We start from the raw sequence: 21,179 nt of genomic DNA on the forward strand, positions 1-21,179 counted from the left end.
AAGGCCCATGTCATACACCCAATGCCACCAGCAAACAATGTGGTCCATTCTGGAAGTAACCGTGCGCAACAAGGCCACATTATGAACCCTGCATGCCACTGGATTGAGCAAAGAATACGAAAAAAAACTGTCATTTATCTTTAACTACTAGATTTCACGGGGAAAACAGATGCTATTATGTAACCTAAGTAAAGTACTCCTAGGGCTAGTGATATGATTTATGTGATGTCACATGAAAGGTTGGAAGCTGTATACATTTTATAGCAGAAAAAGGTCAATATCCTCAATTAGATTTTAGACATAACTCTGACAATAATGACATTTAACTGTTCATTTTCACAGAAACATTAACAGGCTACTAACTCACACTGAACCAATGAAAAGTTAGGCATTTTTATTCATTTCACATAAATATGCACTGCCAAGCCAGTTTTAGCACATGTTTAGTTGATTTGACATGATAAAGACAATATGCTATTATTTATTTCACATATCAACATTGCATATCAAATCCTCCTATCTCACTGAAATAGCAACGATTAGATTTTGAGCACTTGCATGATAGAGATCACATTGATATTTATATATTATCTACACTCAATATTTCTATAAAGTATAGAAAAAATAAATTCAATTTCACTTACTTTCTATATAGTTGTTCATGTCAAGGCAAACATTCATGTGTATTTTGACTCAATAATACTCATCTGCAGTGACAGGCAAGTCCATACAGTTATTAAGGACCCTCCCAGGTTAGAGAGCCCACAGTCTGCTGTGTGAGGCACATTTCAGAGAAGGGAATTAAGTCTGAGGAACTTGGCAGCCTTGAGGAGCACAGCACACTGCCATAACCCGACAATATGTCTGGGGCCACCTACACCGGTTAATATATCTGGAGCCACCTACACAGGTTAACAAAATACAGATGCTAAAAACACACTGATCCTGGATAAATACAAGAGGCTTGATTGGTGTAGCGACCATGTTGGTTTTCGACGAGAACATTTTGACCAAAGAACACACAATTAGAGGCAAAAAGTCAGTAAAATGAATTCAAATGTTCTGAGATCTTTTGAGAATACAAACCTAGTGAATCAAGCACAGGGATGGGCAACTTTGATGGGGGTGGGGGTGGGGGGGGAGGGTCCACAAATAATCTGAGCTCATCATGAAGGGCTGCAGTGGCTCGCGGGTCTGCATACATACTTCCATACCTCAACATGTAGTCAGAGCTGGCCCTAACCATTTGGGGGCCCTAAGTGAAATGTTGTTTCAAGCAAAACATCTTAGAGGCCCCCGTATTGACAGCAGAGATCATTTGTTTTAGAGTTACATTTTACTAAATTCTACACATTTTGCCATGGGGCGGAGATAAGACATAGCAATTTTCTAACACATTTCTTGCAATTCTACTCATTTGCCATAGAGTAGAGAAATATTAGCAGTTTTGAATATGATATCGGATTGAGAACGACTAAGAAAATCAACAGGGGTCCCACGGTCTATAATTTGACCAGGTTAGATAGTCTAGCCAGCTAATTTATCAAGCTTACAAATGTTAGCTGGCATGGGCTAATTCAGTGACCGTCAGTGACTGACAGAAGAGGAAAAACTTCTGATGCACAACCAAATGTAGAAATTTGACCTTGTGTATTCTACTATTCTAACCCTCAACATTAAGTTAAAACCACAACTGAGTTCCACCGTTTTTTACTTAAAAATAATATTTTGGGAAATTGATCCGTGGGCTTAGAAACAAGGGTGCACATCGCCAGTTGCCCATCCCTGATCTAGCAGCTAGAAGTTCAGTCTTTTAAAGAACGTCTCAGAGGAAGGGAAGTCAACACATCACTCAAAAACAGCTAACACTGAATCTGGCTCATGTGACACTAAGCAGAATGAGCTCTCTCCCGGCCTGAGCGTCTACTCCGCCAGTTTGCTCTCAATTATTGATGGACCCGATCATTTATTTATTCACCTCTCCCAACCATTTCAGTGGGACTGTGTCCTTTGTGTACCCACTATCATTTCTATTGCTAAGGTAAGTTTGGGGGGGGGGGGGGGCTGTGCATGGCTTAGGGGCTGTGGTAGTGCTTGGAGGCTGGGGCAGGGCACAGCGGTTTGGCCGTCAGGTGCAGGTGCCTCTCCACGTCCGGTGCAGATGCTGCAGATACTCAAAGGCCCTCTGGCTCACGTTTAGGGCGGGGTGAACTCGCCGCAGGTTGGCCTCTCCTATCAGAGACAGGCCACAGATCCCGAAGTAGGCGTGCAGTGGGTCTGGAACAGACGGGAGAGAGGAGGAAAGTAGGTCAGCCAAGTGACACGCCTCAGCACCTGCCACTTTAAAAGGCACTGTGGCCTTGGTTGCGTTCCAGGTCCATTTCATGTAGTTCCACATCACCGACTGCACAGTTGGACATCAGATTGCTATATCATATGATTTTTAAAACATGTATTTAACCTTTATTTAACTAGGCAAGTCAGTTAATAACAAATTCTTATTTACAATGACAGTCTACACCGGCCAAACCCAGATGACGCTGGGCCAATTGTGCACAGCCCTATGGGACCCCCAATCACAGCCTGGATTCGAACAAGGGTGTCTGCAGTGCCTTAGACAATCTGCGCCACTCGGGAGCCCAAATTATGTGGTTAGCAAGATATGTTAAACACCTATCCAGGCATTGTGACATATGGCAGGTGTCTGCAATGTAGTCAGCCTGGAACGTGGCCATGGGCTTTTAAATCACATAGAAAACCAGTTCCACACAGCACCTTTAACAACCTTACATTTGCCGTACGTAAAATATCATGAAGTAAATAATAGATGGAATAGATGCACGATGGACTGACTACACGCTTATAAATAAAACAGATCTTGACATGATAATTAGCAGGTTCCCAATTACACTGACCAAAAAAATTAACGCAGCATGTAGTTTTGCTCCCATGTTTCATGCGCTGAAATATAAGATCCCAGAAATTTTCCATATGCACAAAATGTTTATTTTGCTCACATTTTGTGCAGAAATTTGTTTACATCCGTTAATTAACATTTCTCCTTTGCCAATATAATCCATCCACCTGACAGGTGTGGCATATCAAGAAGCTGATTAAACAGCTGCACGTTGTGCTGGGGACAATAAATGGCCACTCTAAAATGTGCAGTTTCGTCACACAACACAATGCCTCAGAATTCTCAAGTTGGGATACTGACGGCAGGAATGTCCACCAGAGCTGTTGCCAGAGAATTTAACGTTAAATTTCTACACCATAAGCCGCCTCCAACATCGTTTTAGAGAATTTGGCAATACGTCCAACCGGCCTCACAACTGCAGACTACGTGTATGGCGTTGTGTGGGCGAGTGATTTGCTGATGTCAACGTTGTGAACAGAGTGCCCCATGGTGGCGGTGGGGTTATGGTATGGACAGGCATAAGCTACAGACAAAACACAAACGCATTTTATAGATGGCAATTTAAATGTACCAAAATACTGTGACGAGATCCAGATGCCCATTGTGTGACCAACAGATGCATATCTGAATTTCCAGTCATGTGAAATCCATAGATTAGGGCCTAATTACTTTATTTCAATTAACTGATTTCCTCATATGAACTGTAACTCAGTAAAATCAATGAAATTGTTGCATGTTGCATTTATATTTTTGTTTAGTATATGTCTTGAGTCAAACATCAACACTTTTCCATACTTTGTCTTTTGATAAGTCTTCTACTCTATAGAACTTCTAATGTGATTTTAAATAGTAATCCTACATTTATCAAAATTTCTCTTTTCTTAGGAACCTATGAATAGGTTGGTACACATTACCTGAGAGAAGAACAGTACATACAAAATTGACCTAAATTGCAGTCTTTGAGTAATAACAACAAATACAACAGTCAATGGATGCGTTGTTGTTGGACTGCCCCTTTAAGGGAGCATAAATAATGCACCATGATCCATCTCCCGTGGGACCCTACTAAAAGCCTTCCAGGCATTGTAAAATATACCATTATTGAATTATAATGAAAAGACAACAGCTTGGAAGCAGACATCCAAATCAATTAAAAGAGCCATTTCAACATGAATTATGACTCAAGGTCCCGTGGAAATGTTTTTAAAATAATTCATGTGTACTTCAATGATGACGAAGATTTTCTGTTTAGTGCTTCTGTGTACAATATCTTTTAACTGCATTTGGGACTTTAAAAACAAATCAACATACAAACTATGAAATACTACATACACACTGGTGGGACAAAATTATTTTAAAACAACTATTAGACTACACTGTATGCACTCACAATCATTTTGCGTAACAGTTTTGTCTTATTGTTCTCTACATTCTCCTTCTCCATGGCCTGAGAAGCAAACAGTTCCTGTTTTGTGAGGCCTGTTCCTCTGCTGTGTCCTGAGGGCTCGTTCTGGACAATCACCTCATCAATTAGACATCCCAGCCACCTGCGTGTTGGCTTACGGAGAGGTTTCCACTAACAAGGCCAACACTCCCTCCCACCCTCTCCACACCTGCGTGTTGGTTTACGGAGAGGTTTCCACTAACAAGGCCAACACTCCCTCCCACCCTCTCCACACCTGTAACCTTACCTGGGTGACTGTCTGGCCACTTAGCGAAGCCGCCCACCAAACGGTCCTGAGTGGACAAGATGTAGTTCCGGTTCTTCTCGAAATTAGTATACTGAAAGACGTCTAGGAGCTGAGAATGGGATAGGTTAGATTTAGGATTATAAGGGTCAAGTGTAGACACAACAAAGTGTGTGAAGGACTGCAATTCTGCCGGGTTTATCACGCTAAACAGTTTCCTGTGTGTATCAAGAATTGTCAACCACCCAAAGGACATTCAGCCAAATTGACAACTGTGGGAAGCATTGGAGTCCATATGGGCCGGCATCCCCATGGAACGCTTGACACCTTGTAGAATCAATGCGCCGACAAATTGAGGCTGTTCTGGGGGTGGGGGGAGGGGTGCAACTCAATGTTTTGTACACTCACTGTATGTATCCAGAGCCCATTTCTCAAGACTCAGGTCTATTCCTGACCATCTCCTGTTCCAATGTTCCATAAACATTGCACAGTGACAGTTGGCTAAACACGCCATCACTGACACTTTAGTGAGAGCTCCCAGACCGTATGCTAATGCCACCCAGTCCCATTGGATGCATGGCATGCACCTTTCTTGTTATTTATGACATTATGAACAACACCGTTATTGGGGGCGGACCATCCGTAACAGCACCGGCACACATTGAACTGCATCACTCCAAAAAGGTTTTTAACATAAGGGGAGTATGGGCTGCTACATGTACATCACAGCATACTACCAACATATTTTATTAATGGACTGGACGCTTCGATAATAGAGCAACGTTAATGGACTGTAATGGTACGCTGGCATGTCTGCGGAGGTTCCAGCATAGTTCCTGTTACCTCCAGTGTGGCGCCCACCCAGAAGGAGTAGCACGTGTCGACGGGCTTGTTGGGGCGGCCTTGGAAGCCGTTCTGCTGTCTCATCATGCACCAGCGACGTATCCTGTTCAGCTCGCGCTGGCTGAACATCTCCTCTAATTTACCCATCAGACTCAGGGCTGCGACGGCACAGAACGTGGACCCACCTGGCAGACAGAATGCTTAATGACAGGGTTTATAAGCCACCGGCACAGCGCCACTATCCATCACCCGTTTCAACTGTCACAACATCAGCATCAGAACCTTCTTATCACTTCCCAACTGCAGAGCTGTAATTGTGGGGGGAGATGCAGAGGCCCGGGGAATAGCTCTGTGTGGAGGCCATTAACAATGAGGGAGGACCTTGCACTCTGCAGATAGTTAAGAGGAATGTGTGTACCTACCTATTTGAGATAATACGAATAATCAAGACGTTTCCCCCATAAAAATTGTATAGTTTGCATCCAGGGTTGAATAAAATGCTATAATTTCCACTTTTTTAAAGTTTTTATTACTTTGAGTTGAACTGATAGAAATGCTTTGTGTAACGTGCCATGGTTTCATTACGCAGATCTCTCCCAGCAGTAGCTTAGCTAAGCCTGAGGGTTTCCCTGGAATAATAGGGTTTCATTGTCAGGAATTCGTTTTGGTATTATTTTCACAAGCATGTGGTAAAATGTCAAAACTCTTAGTACAAAACTCCAAACATATCATTAAAAAAAAAATGTATCCCCCCCTCCCCCAAAACTTTTTAAGCACATTTTCAATTGACTAAGTACAACACACAAAATCACACAGTAATTTTTTCATCAAACCTAATCAGTGTTTCATATAGAAATACCTTTCATGTTAAGTAACTGCCTTTCACAATGCGATGTTCACAATGGCGTGGCCATGTGCTGACCAACCAGCAGGAGTGGGCAGTGGTGGAAATGGTGAGGGCCAGAAATGACATACGCTGTCTGAAATAAAACACATCTTTGAGGAGAACGATGACACCTTTGCCAATGTGGCATCCATCAGCCTACCAACAATCGCCCGCCTTTTGAAGAGGTACCAGGTATCTATGAAAGACATTCACCTGGTGCCTTTTGAGAGAAACAACGACCGGGTGAAACAGCTGCGGGCCGAGTATGTTCAGGTACAGCACTATATACTGTATTACTGTTACTATTAATGCACATGCTACTTCACAATATCATTCTGGAACTATACTGTAAATTTAACTAACCAAAATATAATTTTAGAGGGTGATGGTGCTTAATGCTGCTGTGAATCATGAATCACAAGTATATCTTTGTTGATGAAGCGGGATTCAACCTGGCCAAATAACGGCTTCGTGGGTCGGAACCTCATCGACCAACGGGCGACCGTCCAAGTGCCTGGACAACGTGGGGGAAACATTTCCATGAGCGCAGCTATCTCAGAAGATGGTGTGGTAGGACATGATGTGGTAGGACGTCATCGTGTGGGACAATGTCAGGTTCCAGCCAGCAGAGGTGAGGTTCAGGCATGGTTTCGGGCCCATCCATGATTCGTGACCCTATATTTTCAGTCAATAATGTAAGTGTATTGCCTCATGTGAAAACTGTAATCTGTAATTTACAGTACTGTAGCATATTCATTTTACCCACTTTTTCTCCACAATTTCGGGATTACGATCTTGTGTCATCGCTGCAACTCCCCAACGGGTTCGGGTTCGGCGAAGGTTGAGTCATGCGTCCTTCGAAAAATGATCTGCCAAGCCACGCTTTTTAACACCAGTTTGTTTAACCCGGAAGACAGCCGCACCGCCACAAGGAGTCGCAAGAGAGCGATGCGCCAAGTAAAGCCTTCCAGCCAAACCCTCCCCTAACTCAGATGATGCTGGGCCAATTGTGCTCTATGGGACTCCCGGTCACGGCCGGTTATGACAACACTACGAGGCAGTGCCTTAGACTGCTGCGCCACTCGGGAAGCCTAACTTCAGCACTTCTAAGGGCGATTTGAAACACGTATCTTAAATTGTTTGCTACCGGATTAACTAGTAGTTAAAACGACTACGTCAAAATGATACACTACATGATCAAAAGTATGTGGACACCTGCTCGTCGAACATCTCATTACAAAATCACAGGCATTAATATCAGAAGCTGGTCCCGCCTTTGCTGCTATAACAGCCTCCACACTTCTGGGAAGGCTTTCCATTAGATGTTGAAACACTTCTTTCCATTCAGCCACAAGAGCATTAGTGAGGTCGGGCACTGATGTTGGGCGATAAGGCCTGGCTCGCAGACCGCGTTCTAATTCTTCCCAAAGGTGTTTGATGGTATTGAGACAGGGCTCTGTGCAGGCTAGTCAAGTTCTTCAACACCGATCTCAACAAACCATTTCAGTATGGACCTCACTTTGTGCACGGGGGCATTGTCATGCTGAAACAGGAAAGGGCCTTCCCCAAACTGTTGCCACAAAGCTTGTGTGGCCTACCACTTTGTGGCTGAGCCGTTGTTGCTCCTAGACGTTTCCAGTTCACAATAACAGCACTCACAGTTGACCAGGGCAGCTCTAGCAGGACAGAAATTTGACCACCTGACCTGTTGGAAAGGTGGCATCCTATGACGGTGCCATGTTGAAAGTCTGATCTCTTCAGTAAGGCCATTCGACTGCCAATGTTTGTCTATGGAGATTGCATGGCTGTGTGCTCGATGTAATACACCTGTCAGCAACGGGTGTGGCCGAAATAGCCAAATTGAAAGGGTTGTTCACATACTTTTGTATATATAGTGTATTATTTTGTTGCGTTTTGGTGATTAAACCAATGTTCTCATTACATTTCACAATCAACTAACATTTTGAATCAATGGTTGTGTGGTTTTACAATCCAAATGAATGCACCATGACAGGTTTTGAATGAAAGACTGACTGTGTTACAAGTTGTGTGACCAGTTTTGGAGTTTTGTATTAAGAGTTGTGAAAATGTACCACATACTTGGGAAAAAGGACATTTGTTCTAATATGGTTTTGGACTAATGGCTAATCCCTTTCTAGAACCATAATATCCATCAATCTCCAGTGCTGCATGTCATACTCACCATGCGATTCCAATCCAGCCCCCTGGCCAATGCCATTGTCATATGACTAAAGAAGCAAAAACAACATTCTATTAGACAAACATAGCACCAAAGACCATGTGAGGGATGGATAGCCATCACTGAAACCATGTAATAACTTTCAGATCAAGTGTGGTGTGACAGATGTGATCTATGATGTAAGGAGAGATCAGGAAACAAGCTGCTCAATTAACCACGTGGAGCAATCCATGTCAACAGTGCTGCTTGCATACCGTACGAAACCACACTTCATACACACACTTGATGAGACAGACCAGCTTTGGGGACAATAACAATGAGGAAGTAACAATTTTGAAGGTAGTGAGGTTTACTGGAGCTCCATGCCCCAGGAGATAAAATCCAACCAAATTTGAATGAGTAAGAGGATTAGAGTGCAGTAAAGGCCTTTCCTCCCGTGGGATCATATCCTCTATTTATAGGCATCTGAGAATAACCCCGGAGTCCTCTTAAAAACCAGCCAACAGCATGGTCCAAACAACACACACACACCACAGCTCAGTGTTATCCACTACAGCCACCTAAACAGGAATACCGCTGCCTGCCCTGTGGACTGTAGACTGGATTATATCATCTTCTGTTGGATTACATAGGAACAAAGGGGGGAAATCACAGGGGAGGTCACAGGGGAGACCATCACTATCATTATACCGAGCAGGATCCAGTAGTGCCTGCTCTCCTAACCCCCGTCTGGCCAGCCCCCTGTAACTTGCAGAGGGGAGAATGAAGACAGGATGGTAACAAAACCCACAGACATTTTGTTTTGGGGTGAATTCTGTGTGAACTGTTTCTCTCTGAAGTCGTGGACTGTAGAGAGGGTTGTTAAAGTCAGGCTGTTAACAGGGGAGGGCCCTTTGATTCCAATGCACCTTCAAGATGAGCTGTTTGACCTAGACCTACCTCTCTGACATGTTGTCTATGATACGAGAAATAAACACTGTGTTAAACCAATGTCGGTTTAAAACAGTTTTACAATCTAGCAAGTAGATTTGAGTATTTGAGAGTACATTTAGTAGGAAGAGGTCAGCGGTTGAGGATTGAACCCTTCTAGAGAATACTGACAAGGCTCAGGGCCGCAGGACGCTTGATGACAGAGACTAAGTGAAACAGCTGACTTACCATACTTCCCCTGATGTAGTCGATGGCCTTCTTGATGTCCATGCCTGACCAGTCATCGAGCATGTAGCAGATGCATGCTGCGCAGTACACAAACCTCATGTCATTTTCACTTCCCTCTGGGACCGCATAGAAACTGGAATCAGACATCACGGCAGATGTTAAATAGATTTTTTTTTCTTTCTACTAGTAAGGATGAGGTGTGATGTGTCAAAGTGTTTTACTGGTTAAATCCTCTCAGAACAATACTTTCAAACAAGACGCGTGATCTGTCTCACACAGTGGTCGCCCAATTTGACATGGTTAAACAGGGTCTCCTTTCAGATAAAGCACAAAGACCTATAAAGTACCAAAAACTCACAGAAGAATACTTGTCCAAGAACAACAGAAATGTGTTCTTGGACAAGAAACAGAAATGTGTCATTATGCTCACAACCGAACACCCACCCCTCATTGGGTTGGAAGCATTGGATCAGGCACAGTGCCCCTGGAGCAATTGTGTATGTTAAGGGACTTGCTCAAGGCACTACCAGGAAGAAAGAAAAAGAAAAACAGTAACTCATTGTTAGTAGATTATGGTAAAGACAGAGGAGAGTGACTGGGTGTTTACCTTCCGTCCTCCAGCTGCAGGGCTTTCAGGCCCATCAGACAGGCCTCCTTATTGACACGACTCAGGTCGTCCCCCAGTAGGACCAGGCAGGCCAGGCCAGTGTACGTCATGGCCACATGGCCACTGTCATACGGGTGGGATACTCCTGGGCCCTGGGGAGGCAAATTGATTGAATCAGCTAGCTTATATAGGCTGTGTTACACAGACAGCCCAATTCAGAATTTCTTTCAGTTTTTGGACCAATCAGATCAGCACTAATGTCAATCATTGGGCAAAATACCAGATTGGCTGTGTTGACACAGGCACCCCAAAGACATTTAAAGGGAAGCATGCTAGCTGATCCCGAAGACTTCCAGTCATTGCACTAACACTAGTTAGAATTGGCTCATGAAACTACCTCTAACTTCCTTCATACTGTACGCATAAATGGTATCCACAAATTCATCTGACTCTAGGGAAGTAGATAAAGGGCTATATTGCAAAACATTTCAAACTATCCCTTTAATGGCAACCACTTAATCAATACGTTGAACAAGGATGTGTTTCAGGATCAATACCTTGGAGGTGCTGTATGGAACTCCAATGTGTGATGACCCTCGAAACCCACAACGTCCTAAATTGGATTCTGGGGGGAGGCACACAAAATATTTGAATTGGATTTTGTTGTATGAGAAACAATGGTAATGCCAGACGACATAAACATGGAAAGATCACCCGATTAACTCCTTAATCATACTGCAGATTAACTATGGCCCTGTTTACACTTAACATCTTGCTTTTGAAATTATATGAGCAAAAAAATATTATTTTATACGATACGACAAGCCAGACAAAATTAAACAGGCCTATTTATATAATGAATATGAATTTGGAGGGCAGAAATTATTAAATATTAAAGCATTAGAATTCTCACTAAAGGCGTACACTTTAATCCAAACTGATATTCTAGCAGATTAGTAAGAAAGTCTCACCCCATGTTCAAGATGAGCTTTTTTCCCTTTATTCAGATTACAACCTATCACTTTCAGATATTTGAAAATGAAATCTCCAGAATATCGCTATTTTTAAAACAAACCATAGAAGGTTGGATGCAATTTCAGTTTAATCCACCAACAAAGAGTATGGTTAAACTCAAATATACTAATTGATAAAAAATATATATATATTAGTATTTATTTATATTTTAAATTGTATAATCTATGTAAATTATATCATAAATAGGACTGGTGAAGTTGTCATACAGGCAGCTAACAAAAAATATATGGAAATGTCTGCTCTACTCAAAATTACAACCAACTAACTGCAGGATTACCACAAAAATGGAAGAGGCAAGCGGAAGGGGGAGAAAGTAAGGAACTTGTCTGTCGGCCCTGCATTAAAGACCAAATTGGTTAAAGCAAATATATAAATAAATAATAAAGTATACCAGTTTCATTTAAGGACCAAAAAAGTGACAGATGTGCCATATAGACTGAAAAATAGCTGGGAAAAGATTTGATGTACCGATTCCATGGCACATTTGTTTTAACTGATAAACAAAACGATGCTCGATTCAAAACTTTGAGTTTTTCCAATTTAAAATGATTATTCAAAATTCTTGCAACCAATAGAATGTTATATATATGGGGGATACAACCATCCCAGATCTGCAGGTTTTGCTGCAAAGAGACTCATTAGATCATTTGTTTTGGTACTGTCCCTATGCAGCTTGTTTGTGGATGCAGGTTCACAAATGGCTGAAGAATTGCAACATTTACCTGGAGCTAACTCTGCAAATGGCACTGCTGGGTGATTTTAAAAAAACATATTGATCAATAATATAACACTTTTAGCAAAAATGTGTCTCTGTTGGAACTATGAGAATAGACATGTTCAGAACTTTTGTGAAACATCACAGCACAGTTGAAAAATATATGGCAGATATTCAGAGATAGATGGGAGGGGTTTAGCTGAAGGATGGGACCTCAAAAACAAACAAAAGATTACTATTGTAAAAAATACTGTCAATATTCTATTTCTTTACAATCTTCTACAGTGTAGAATAATAGTGAAGACATCAAAACTATGAAATAACACATATGGAATCATGTAGTAACCAAAAAAAGTGTTTAACAAATCAAAATATATGTTATATTCTTTAAAGGAGCCACCCTTTGCCTTGATGACAGCTTTGCACACTCTTGGCATTCTCTCAACCAGCTTCATGAGTAGTCACCTTGAATAAATTTCAATTAGCAGGTGTTCCTTGTTAAAAGTTCATTTGAGGAATTTATTTCCTTCTTATTGAGCCAATCAGTTGTGTAGTGACAAGGTAGGGGAGGTATACAGAAGATAGCCCTACTTGGTAAAATATCAAGTCCATATTATGGCAAGAACAGCTCAAATAAGCATAGAGAAACGACAGTCCATCATTACTTTAAGACATGAAGGTCAGTCAATACAGAACATTTCAAGAACATTGAAAGTTTCTTCAAGAGCAGTCGTAAAAACCATCAAGGGATGAAACTAGCTCTCATGAGGACCGCCACAGGAAAGGAAGACCCAGAATTACCTCTACTGCAGAGAATAAATTCATTAGAATAAACTCCACCTCAGATTGCAGCCAAAAGAAATGATTCAGAGTTCAAGTAACAGACACATCTCAACATCAACTGTTCAGAGGGGACTGTGTGAATCAGGCCTTCATGATCAAATTGCTGCAAAGAAACCACTACTAAAAGACACCAATAATAAGAAGAGACTTGCTTGGGCCAAGAAACACAAGCAATGGACATTAGACCGGTGGAAATACAGTGCCTTGCGAAAGTATTCGGCCCCCTTGAACTTTGCGACCTTTTGCCACATTTCAGGCTCCAAACATAAAGATATAAAACTGTATTTTTTTGTGAAGAATCAACAACAAGTGGGACACAATCATGAAGTGGAACGACATTTATTGGATATTTCAAACTTTTTTAACAAATCAAAAACTGAAAAATTGGGCGTGCAAAATTATTCAGCCCCCTTAAGTTAATACTTTGTAGCGCCACCTTTTGCTGCGATTACAGCTGTAAGTCGCTTGGGGTATGTCTATCAGTTTTGCACATCGAGAGACTGAAAATTTTTCCCATTCCTCCTTGCAAAACAGCTCGAGCTCAGTGAGGTTGGATGGAGAGCATTTGTGAACAGCAGTTTTCAGTTCTTTCCACAGATTCTCAATTGGATTCAGGTCTGGACTTTGACTTGGCCATTCTAACACCTGGATATGTTTATTTTTGAACCATTCCATTGTAGATTTTGCTTTATGTTTTGGATCATTGTCTTGTTGGAAGACAAATCTCCGTCCCAGTCTCAGGTCTTTTGCAGACTCCATCAGGTTTTCTTCCAGAATGGTCCTGTATTTGGCTCCATCCATCTTCCCATCAATTTTAACCATCTTCCCTGTCCCTGCTGAAGAAAAGCAGGCCCAAACCATGATGCTGCCACCACCATGTTTGACAGTGGGGATGGTGTGTTCAGGGTGATGAGCTGTGTTGCTTTTACGCCAAACATAACGTTTTGCATTGTTGCCAAAAAGTTAAATTTTGGTTTCATCTGACCAGAGCACCTTCTTCCACATGTTTGGTGTGTCTCCCAGGTGGCTTGTGGCAAACTTTAAACAACACTTTTTATGGATATCTTTAAGAAATGGCTTTCTTCTTGCCACTCTTCCATAAAGGCCAGATTTGTGCAATATACGGCTGATTGTTGTCCTATGGACAGAGTCTCCCACCTCAGCTGTAGATCTCTGCAGTTCATCCAAAGTGATCATGGGCCTCTTGGCTGCATCTCTGATCAGTCTTCTCCTTGTATGAGCTGAAAGTTTAGAGGGACGGCCAGGTCTTGGTAGATTTGCAGTGGTCTGATACTCCTTCCATTTCAATATTATCGCTTGCACAGTGCTCCTTGGGATGTTTAAAGCTTGGGAAATCTTTTTGTATCCAAATCCGGCTTTAAACTTCTTCACAACAGTATCTCGGACCTGCCTGGTGTGTTCCTTGTTCTTCATGATGCTCTCTGCGCTTTTAACAGACTTCTGAGACTATCACAGTGCAGGTGCATTTATACGGAGACTTGATTACACACAGGTGGATTGTATTTATCATCATTAGTAATTTAGGTCAACATTGGATCATTCAGAGATCCTCACTGAACTTCTGGAGAGAGTTTGCTGCACTGAAAGTAAAGGGGCTGAATAATTTTGCACGCCCAATTTTTCAGTTTTTGATTTGTTAAAAAAGTTTGAAATATCCAATAAATGTCGTTCCACTTCATGATTGTGTCCCACTTGTTGTTGATTCTTCACAAAAAAATACAGTTTTATATCTTTATGTTTGAAGCCTGAAATGTGGCAAAAGGTCGCTAAGTTCAAGGGGGCCTAATTCTTTCGCAAGGCACTGTATGTCCTTTAGTCTGACGAGTCCAAATTTGAGATTTTTGTTTCCAACGGTCGTGTCTTTGTAAGAGCCAGAGAAGGTGAACGGATGATCTCTGCATATGTGGTTCCCACCGTGAAGCATGGAGGAGGTGTGGTGGTGCTTTGCTGGTGACACTGTCAGTGATTTATTTAGAATTCCAGTGGGACTATAATTTGTTTTCAACAGGACAATGACCCAACACACCTCCAGTCTGTGTAAGGACTATTTGATCAAGAAGGAGAGTGATGGAGTGCTGCATCAGATGACCTGGTCTCCACAATCACCCGACCTCAACTCAATTGAGATAGTTTGGGATGAGTTGGAACGTAGAGTGAAGGAAAAGCAGCCAAAATGTGCTCAGAATGTGGGAACTCCTTCAAGACCGTTGGAAAAGCATTCCTCATGAAGCAGGTTGAGAGAATGCCAAGAGTGTACAAAGATGTCATCAAGGCAAATATAAAATATATTTTGATTTGTCACTTTTTTGGTTACTACATGCTTCGATGTGTTATTTCATAGTTTTGATGTCTTCACTATTATTCTACAATGTAGAAAATAAGAAAAACCTGAAATTAGTAGGTGTGTCGACATTTGACTGGTACTGTGTGTGTACACACACACAAAAATATATGGGGGGGGATGGGATTGGAAATGATGCAGACAATTGCATTCATGGAAGCCACCATCTACAGTGGGGCAAAAAAAGTATTTAGTCAGCCACCAATTGTGCATGTTCTCCCACTTAAAAAGATGAGAGGCCTGTAATTTTCATCATAGGTACACTTAAACTATGACAGACAAAATGAGGAGAAAAAAATCCAGAAAATTACACTGTAGGATTTTTAATGAATTTATTTGTTAAATATGGTGGAAAATAAGTATTTGGTCACCTACAAACAAGCAAGATTTCTGGCTCTCACAGACCTGTAACTTCTTCTTTAAGAGGCTCCTCTGTCCTCCACTCATTACCTGTATTAATGGCACCTGTTTGAACTTGTTACCAGTATAAAAGGCACCTGTCCACAACCTCAAACAGTCACACTCCAAACTCCACTATGGCCAAGACCAAAGAGCTGTCAAAGGACACCAGAAACAAAATTGTAGACCTGCACCAGGCTGGGAAGACTGAATCTGCAATAGGTAAGCAGCTTGGTTTGAAGAAATCAACTGTGGGAGCAATTATTAGGAAATGGAAGACATACAAGACCACTGATAATCTCCCTTGATCTGGGGCTCCATGCAAGATCTCACCCTGTGGGGTCAAAATGATCACAAGAACGGTGAGCAAAAATCCCAGAACCACACGGGGGGACCTAGTGAATGACCTGCAGAGAGCTGGGACCAAAGTAACAAAGCCTACCATCAGTAACACACTACGCAGCCAGGGACTCAAATCCTACAGTGCCAGACGTGTCCCACTGCTTAAGATAGTACATGTCCAGGCCCGTCTGAAGTTTGCTAGAGAGCATTTGGATGATCCAGAAGAAGATTGGGAGAATGTCATATGGTCAGATGAAACCAAAATTGAACTTTTTGGTAAAAACTCGAGTTGCATCCAAAGAACACCATACCTACTGTGAAGCATGGGGGTGGAAACATCATGCTTTGGGGCTGTTTTTCTGCAAAGGGACCAGGACGACTGATCCGTGTAAAGGAAAGAATGAATGGGGCCATGTATCGTGAGATTTTGAGTGAAAACCTCCTTCCATCAGCAAGGGCATTGAGGATGAAACGTGGCTGGGTCTTTCAGCATGACAATGATCCCAAACACACCGCCCGGGCAACGAAGGAGTGTGTTCGTAAGAAGCATTTCAAGGTCCTGGAGTGGCCTAGTCAGTCTCCAGATCTCAACCCCATAGAAAATCTTTGGAGGGAGTTGAAAGTCCGTGTTGCCCAGCAACAGCCCCAAAACATCACTGCTCTAGAGGAGATCTGCATGGAGGAATGGGCCAAAACCTTGTGAAGACTTACAGAAAACGTTTGACCTCTTATTGCCAACAAAGGGTATATAACAAAGTATTGAGAAACTTTTGTTATTGTCCAAATACTTATTTTCCAGCATAATTTGCAAATAAATTCATTAAAAATCCTACAATGTGATTTTCTGGATTTTTTTTTCTCATTGTGTCTGTCATAGTTGAAGTGTATCTATGATGAAAAGTACAGGCCTCATCTTTTTAAGTGGGAGAACTTGCACAATTGGTGTCTGACTAAATACTTTTTTGCCCCACTGTATCTGCAATATTAAAGCTGATCTACCAGCTAAAAAAAATAAAAACCTTTAATAATAATAATAATAATAAATTAAATTTAAGGAAATGAATGCATAAATAGATTCTGTGTGTACTGTTCTAAAATCAGATCCCATATTCATAAAGCGATCCTAGATCAGCACTCCTACTCTGATACTATTTTATAACACTCCATAAACACAAGTCATTGTCTGTTGCTGCAGGGCAACTCAACTAGGCGCAATGCTGCCATCTAGCGGGTAGCTAGCTATAAGGTCAGCTTTATAAAGGAGAGATGTAATTCTCTGAATATTAGCAGGCCAGACAAGTAACATATGTTTGTAGCTTTCTGTGTCCAATGGACAAATAAGTTCTTAATAATGGAACACTGGTCACTTTAATAATGTTTACATACAGCTTTACTCATCTCATATGCATATACTGTATTATATTCTACTCTATTTTAGTCAATGCCACTCCAACATTGCTTGTTGTAATATAAATGTATTTATTAATTACATTATTTTACTTTTAGACGTGTGTGTATTGTTGTGAATTGTTAGATATTACTGCACTGTTGGAGCTAGAAACACAAGCATTTCAATACACCTGCAATAACATCTGCTAAATATGTGTATGTGACCAATAAGATTTGATTTGCGTTCAGCGCCTGAATAATTTAAAAAGTGAGCACTGAGCAGATGGTCAGAGTTGGCCCATCATCCAGAGGAGTGAGCTCTTTAAAATATGCAAACTACAGGATGTTGGGTGGGGCAAGTGACAAAGTATGGCTGCTGGCCAAATACATGCCTCGCAAACTCTAGTACATATGAGCACTTCTACAACCTATGTAAATGCCTGACACATTTTTTAAAATTGAACTAGGCAAGTCAGTTAAGAACAAATTCTTATTTACAATGACGGCCTACCAAAAGGCCTCCTGCGGGGACAGGGGCCTGGGATTAATAAATAAATAAATACAATATAAATATAGGACAAAACACACATCACAACAAGAGAGACACAACACTACATAAAGAGAGACCTAAGACAGCAAAACATGACAAAACAGCATTGTAGCAACACAACATGGTAGCAGCACAAAAACATGGTACAAAAATTATTGGGCACAGACAACAGCACAAAGGTCAAGAAGGTAGAGACAACAATACATCACACAAAGCAGCCACAACTGTCAGTAACAGTCACCATGATTAAGTCTTTGAATGAAGAGATTGAGATAAAACTGTCCCGTTTGAGTGTTTGTTGCAGCTCGTTCCAGTCGCTAGCTGCAGCAAACTGAAAAGACGAGTGACCCAGGGATGTGTGCGCTTTGGGGACCTTTAACAGAATGTGACTGGCAGAACGAGTGTTTATGTGGAGGATGAGGGCTGCAGAAGATATCCCAGATTGGGGGGGAGTGAGGCCGAAAAGGGTTTATAAAGAAGCATCAACCAGTGGGTCTTGCGTCAGGTTCACAGAGATGACCAGTTCACAGAGGAGTATAGAGTGCAGTGAATTGGTCCTATAAGGAGTATTGGTGGAAAATCTGATGGCCGAATGGGAAAGAACATCTAGCCGCTCGAGAGCACCCTTACCTGCCGAGCTATAAATTGTGTCTCCGTAATCTAGCATGGGTAGGATGGTCATCTAAATCAGGGTTAGTTTGACTTTACGATAGAGTTACGATAGAGGAAACCAAGTCTAGATTTAACTTTAGCCTACACCTTTGATATGTGCTGAGAGAAGGACAGTGCACCATCTAGCCATACTCCCAAGTACTTGTATGAGGTGACTACCTCAAACTCTAAACCCTCAGATGTAATAATAACACCTGTGGGAAGAGGGGTATTCTTCTTACCAAACCACATGACCTTTGTTTTGGAGGTGTTCAGAACAGAACTGTTATAGCTAAATGGCCCTAGAATTCACACTGATCGACTGTACTTGGCACAGTGTATTATGCACATAATCTAAGAGTAGAGAGCAAATAACCCCTAAACCAGAGAAGACTAGGCTAAATGGTTGCTTTTTAGTAGCCAACAGTTTACCAAGGGATACAAAAAAACTCAGTTGGTTTTAGCTGACTGTTAATTTCTCCCTTCTTCTGTTCCACCAAAATTAAGTGAATTACGTGTGCGTGCTTGGAAGCCTCCTGAAGGCCGTTGAAACATGAATGCCCAAAAACAATATAATCTACAACGCAGCACTTACGGTCTTCTGTAGGAATGACTTGTAGTGAGTAGACCCATTCAATCAAGCTGGGCTTGTCTATTACATTAAGAGAATCCAGGACATCAAGACCAGAGAGCGCAAAGAACACAATGGTCAACCTAGACAGGGAGGGACAAAGGTAAACAAACATTTATTCACCTAGTAATATTATACTATTAGAATTAGCCACAGCATATTTGAGGTAAGAACTGAAAACTAAATCATATGAGTGGTTACTTTACATGATGACAGCTGGATAGCCAACACCATGTGTTAGTTGGATAGCTAGAGGACTCCAAACAATCCAAGTGCACCACTTAGATAGCTAGTTTGTTTTTGAAAACCACTAATAAATAATGTGTGCTGTATTATGTATCTATGCTTTTAAATGACCAACTAAGCCTGGTCCCAGTCCAGACCTGTTTGTGTTGTTGGCATGACAATGACAGAATGAGTGACAGGGAGTTGGCATGATAGCAGAACTCCAGCTACAGCCACTAAGCTATGGCAGGTATGGCCACTAACTAGCAAGCTATATCTGAATGGTCAGTGCTAACATGGATCACTGAGACGTCCCTAACCCATTGAAGTTGACGTTTACAATGGTTAAGGTAAGGGTAAAAGGTTAGGGTAGCTGTGGAATGCTCAATTCAGTTATCATATTGAGGCAGAGTTTTAATAACTGGTTGCAGGATTTTCTACCAACAACAGAGTCACCACCAATCGTAACTGGCAGCAGATCCGTAGAAATTGTATGATAAATTGACACTCCAAATGGAAAATGTTGCCGACCCTGGTGTAGCCTGCAACTTTGGGATTGTAATGGCAGAATCTGCAACGGCCAGCAGTAGTAGGAGGATGTTTTTTTCCTTCTGGTTAGACTATTTTTATATCTGGCTCCGTCTTGAGTCATTATACGTTAATCAAATACAACCTATTGTTTGCTCATTGCTGTTGCTCCAAAATTGAATATAATGTTATCTCAACAAGGAAACAGTCGGTCGTATTTGATTTACGTTTATTAAAAACCTATGTATTTATATCCGTCTCGATATAAGAGAACGGAGTTGAGCGTTCCTCGGCTAGGGTAGAGGTTCGGGTTTAAGCCAGGGATGTCCCAAGGATCACGGATAGTAGTGGCCATAACTGAATCAAATCTAAAGTTGGCCAACTCTATGTGATAGTTACATTTTAGGCTGACTGGCTAACTATCTCGAGATAATAGGATGTCCATAAAACGTACCTAACGTTAGGTACCTAACGGTAGCAAGCTAATTCAGTTGGTTGCATTGCAAAAGGCACCAATGTTTAGTTGCAATTTTTATATTGAGTATGTTGTCTGAAAATGCTATAGCTAGCTAGCGTTAATTAACAAAAACACTTTTGGCCTGATGACAGCGGCACTGGCAGGCTCGTCTGTCACTCATTAGCATTCTGGCTAGCGAAGACGTTGTCAAATGAAAATAAGAGATAATTATTCATGCCAACATATGTACCTGCTTGTTTCTAATGATGAATATCTCTCTGGTAAAACTTGAAGACATCTTTGAAAGAATCGTACATGTCGATCTTTTAAAAAGTCAATTTGTTCAAATTCGGCAAGAGGGTTCTCTTCTTCCGCCATCTTTGAGTTTGAAACAACTTCCGCGTAAACAGGCTTTGCAACCTTCTTTGTTGCGGTTTAACGGCGGTTGGCATCCAACGTTTATGATGCATTACCGCCACCAACTGGCCTGGGGCGAAAAAAGGAAACCGTACAGGCAAAAAATGGGGAGTTGGGACCTTTTTCCACACAAACTGAAACGTAACAAATAAAAAATAAGTCCCACTTCTTAATAAACAAAATTCCATATCTCCCTTCTCAGGCTGTGGGGAATGAGAGGGTGGCACTCCATATAACTCCACCACTGAAAGATCTTTCAATCCCAGGAACCGTCCTAGTGCAGATCGCATTCTTGTTATAGCTCATTGCCGCAGACAAAATGACAGCAATCTTACT

The 21,179-nt window shown here is 41.6% G+C and overlaps 1 protein-coding gene across 1 annotated transcript; it reads right to left on the reverse strand.

The window, feature by feature from the left end:
* Positions 1-379: 379 nt before the first annotated feature.
* pggt1b (protein geranylgeranyltransferase type I, beta subunit) lies at positions 380-21,179 on the reverse strand. Its single transcript, XM_021605235.3, has 9 exons — positions 20,677-21,179; positions 19,181-19,299; positions 10,857-10,924; positions 10,300-10,451; positions 9,693-9,825; positions 8,538-8,583; positions 5,449-5,633; positions 4,609-4,717; positions 380-2,277 (listed from the first exon to the last, which is right to left on the reverse strand). The coding sequence occupies exons 1-9, from the start codon at positions 20,802-20,804 to the stop codon at positions 2,129-2,131; spliced, it is 1,089 nt and encodes a 362-aa protein (XP_021460910.1). The 5' UTR covers positions 20,805-21,179; the 3' UTR covers positions 380-2,128.

The sequence above is a fragment of the Oncorhynchus mykiss genome, chromosome 6 (genome assembly GCF_057628025.1).
Source record: "Oncorhynchus mykiss isolate SJ-2025 chromosome 6, ASM5762802v1, whole genome shotgun sequence".
Taxonomy (NCBI): Eukaryota; Metazoa; Chordata; class Actinopteri; order Salmoniformes; family Salmonidae; genus Oncorhynchus; species Oncorhynchus mykiss.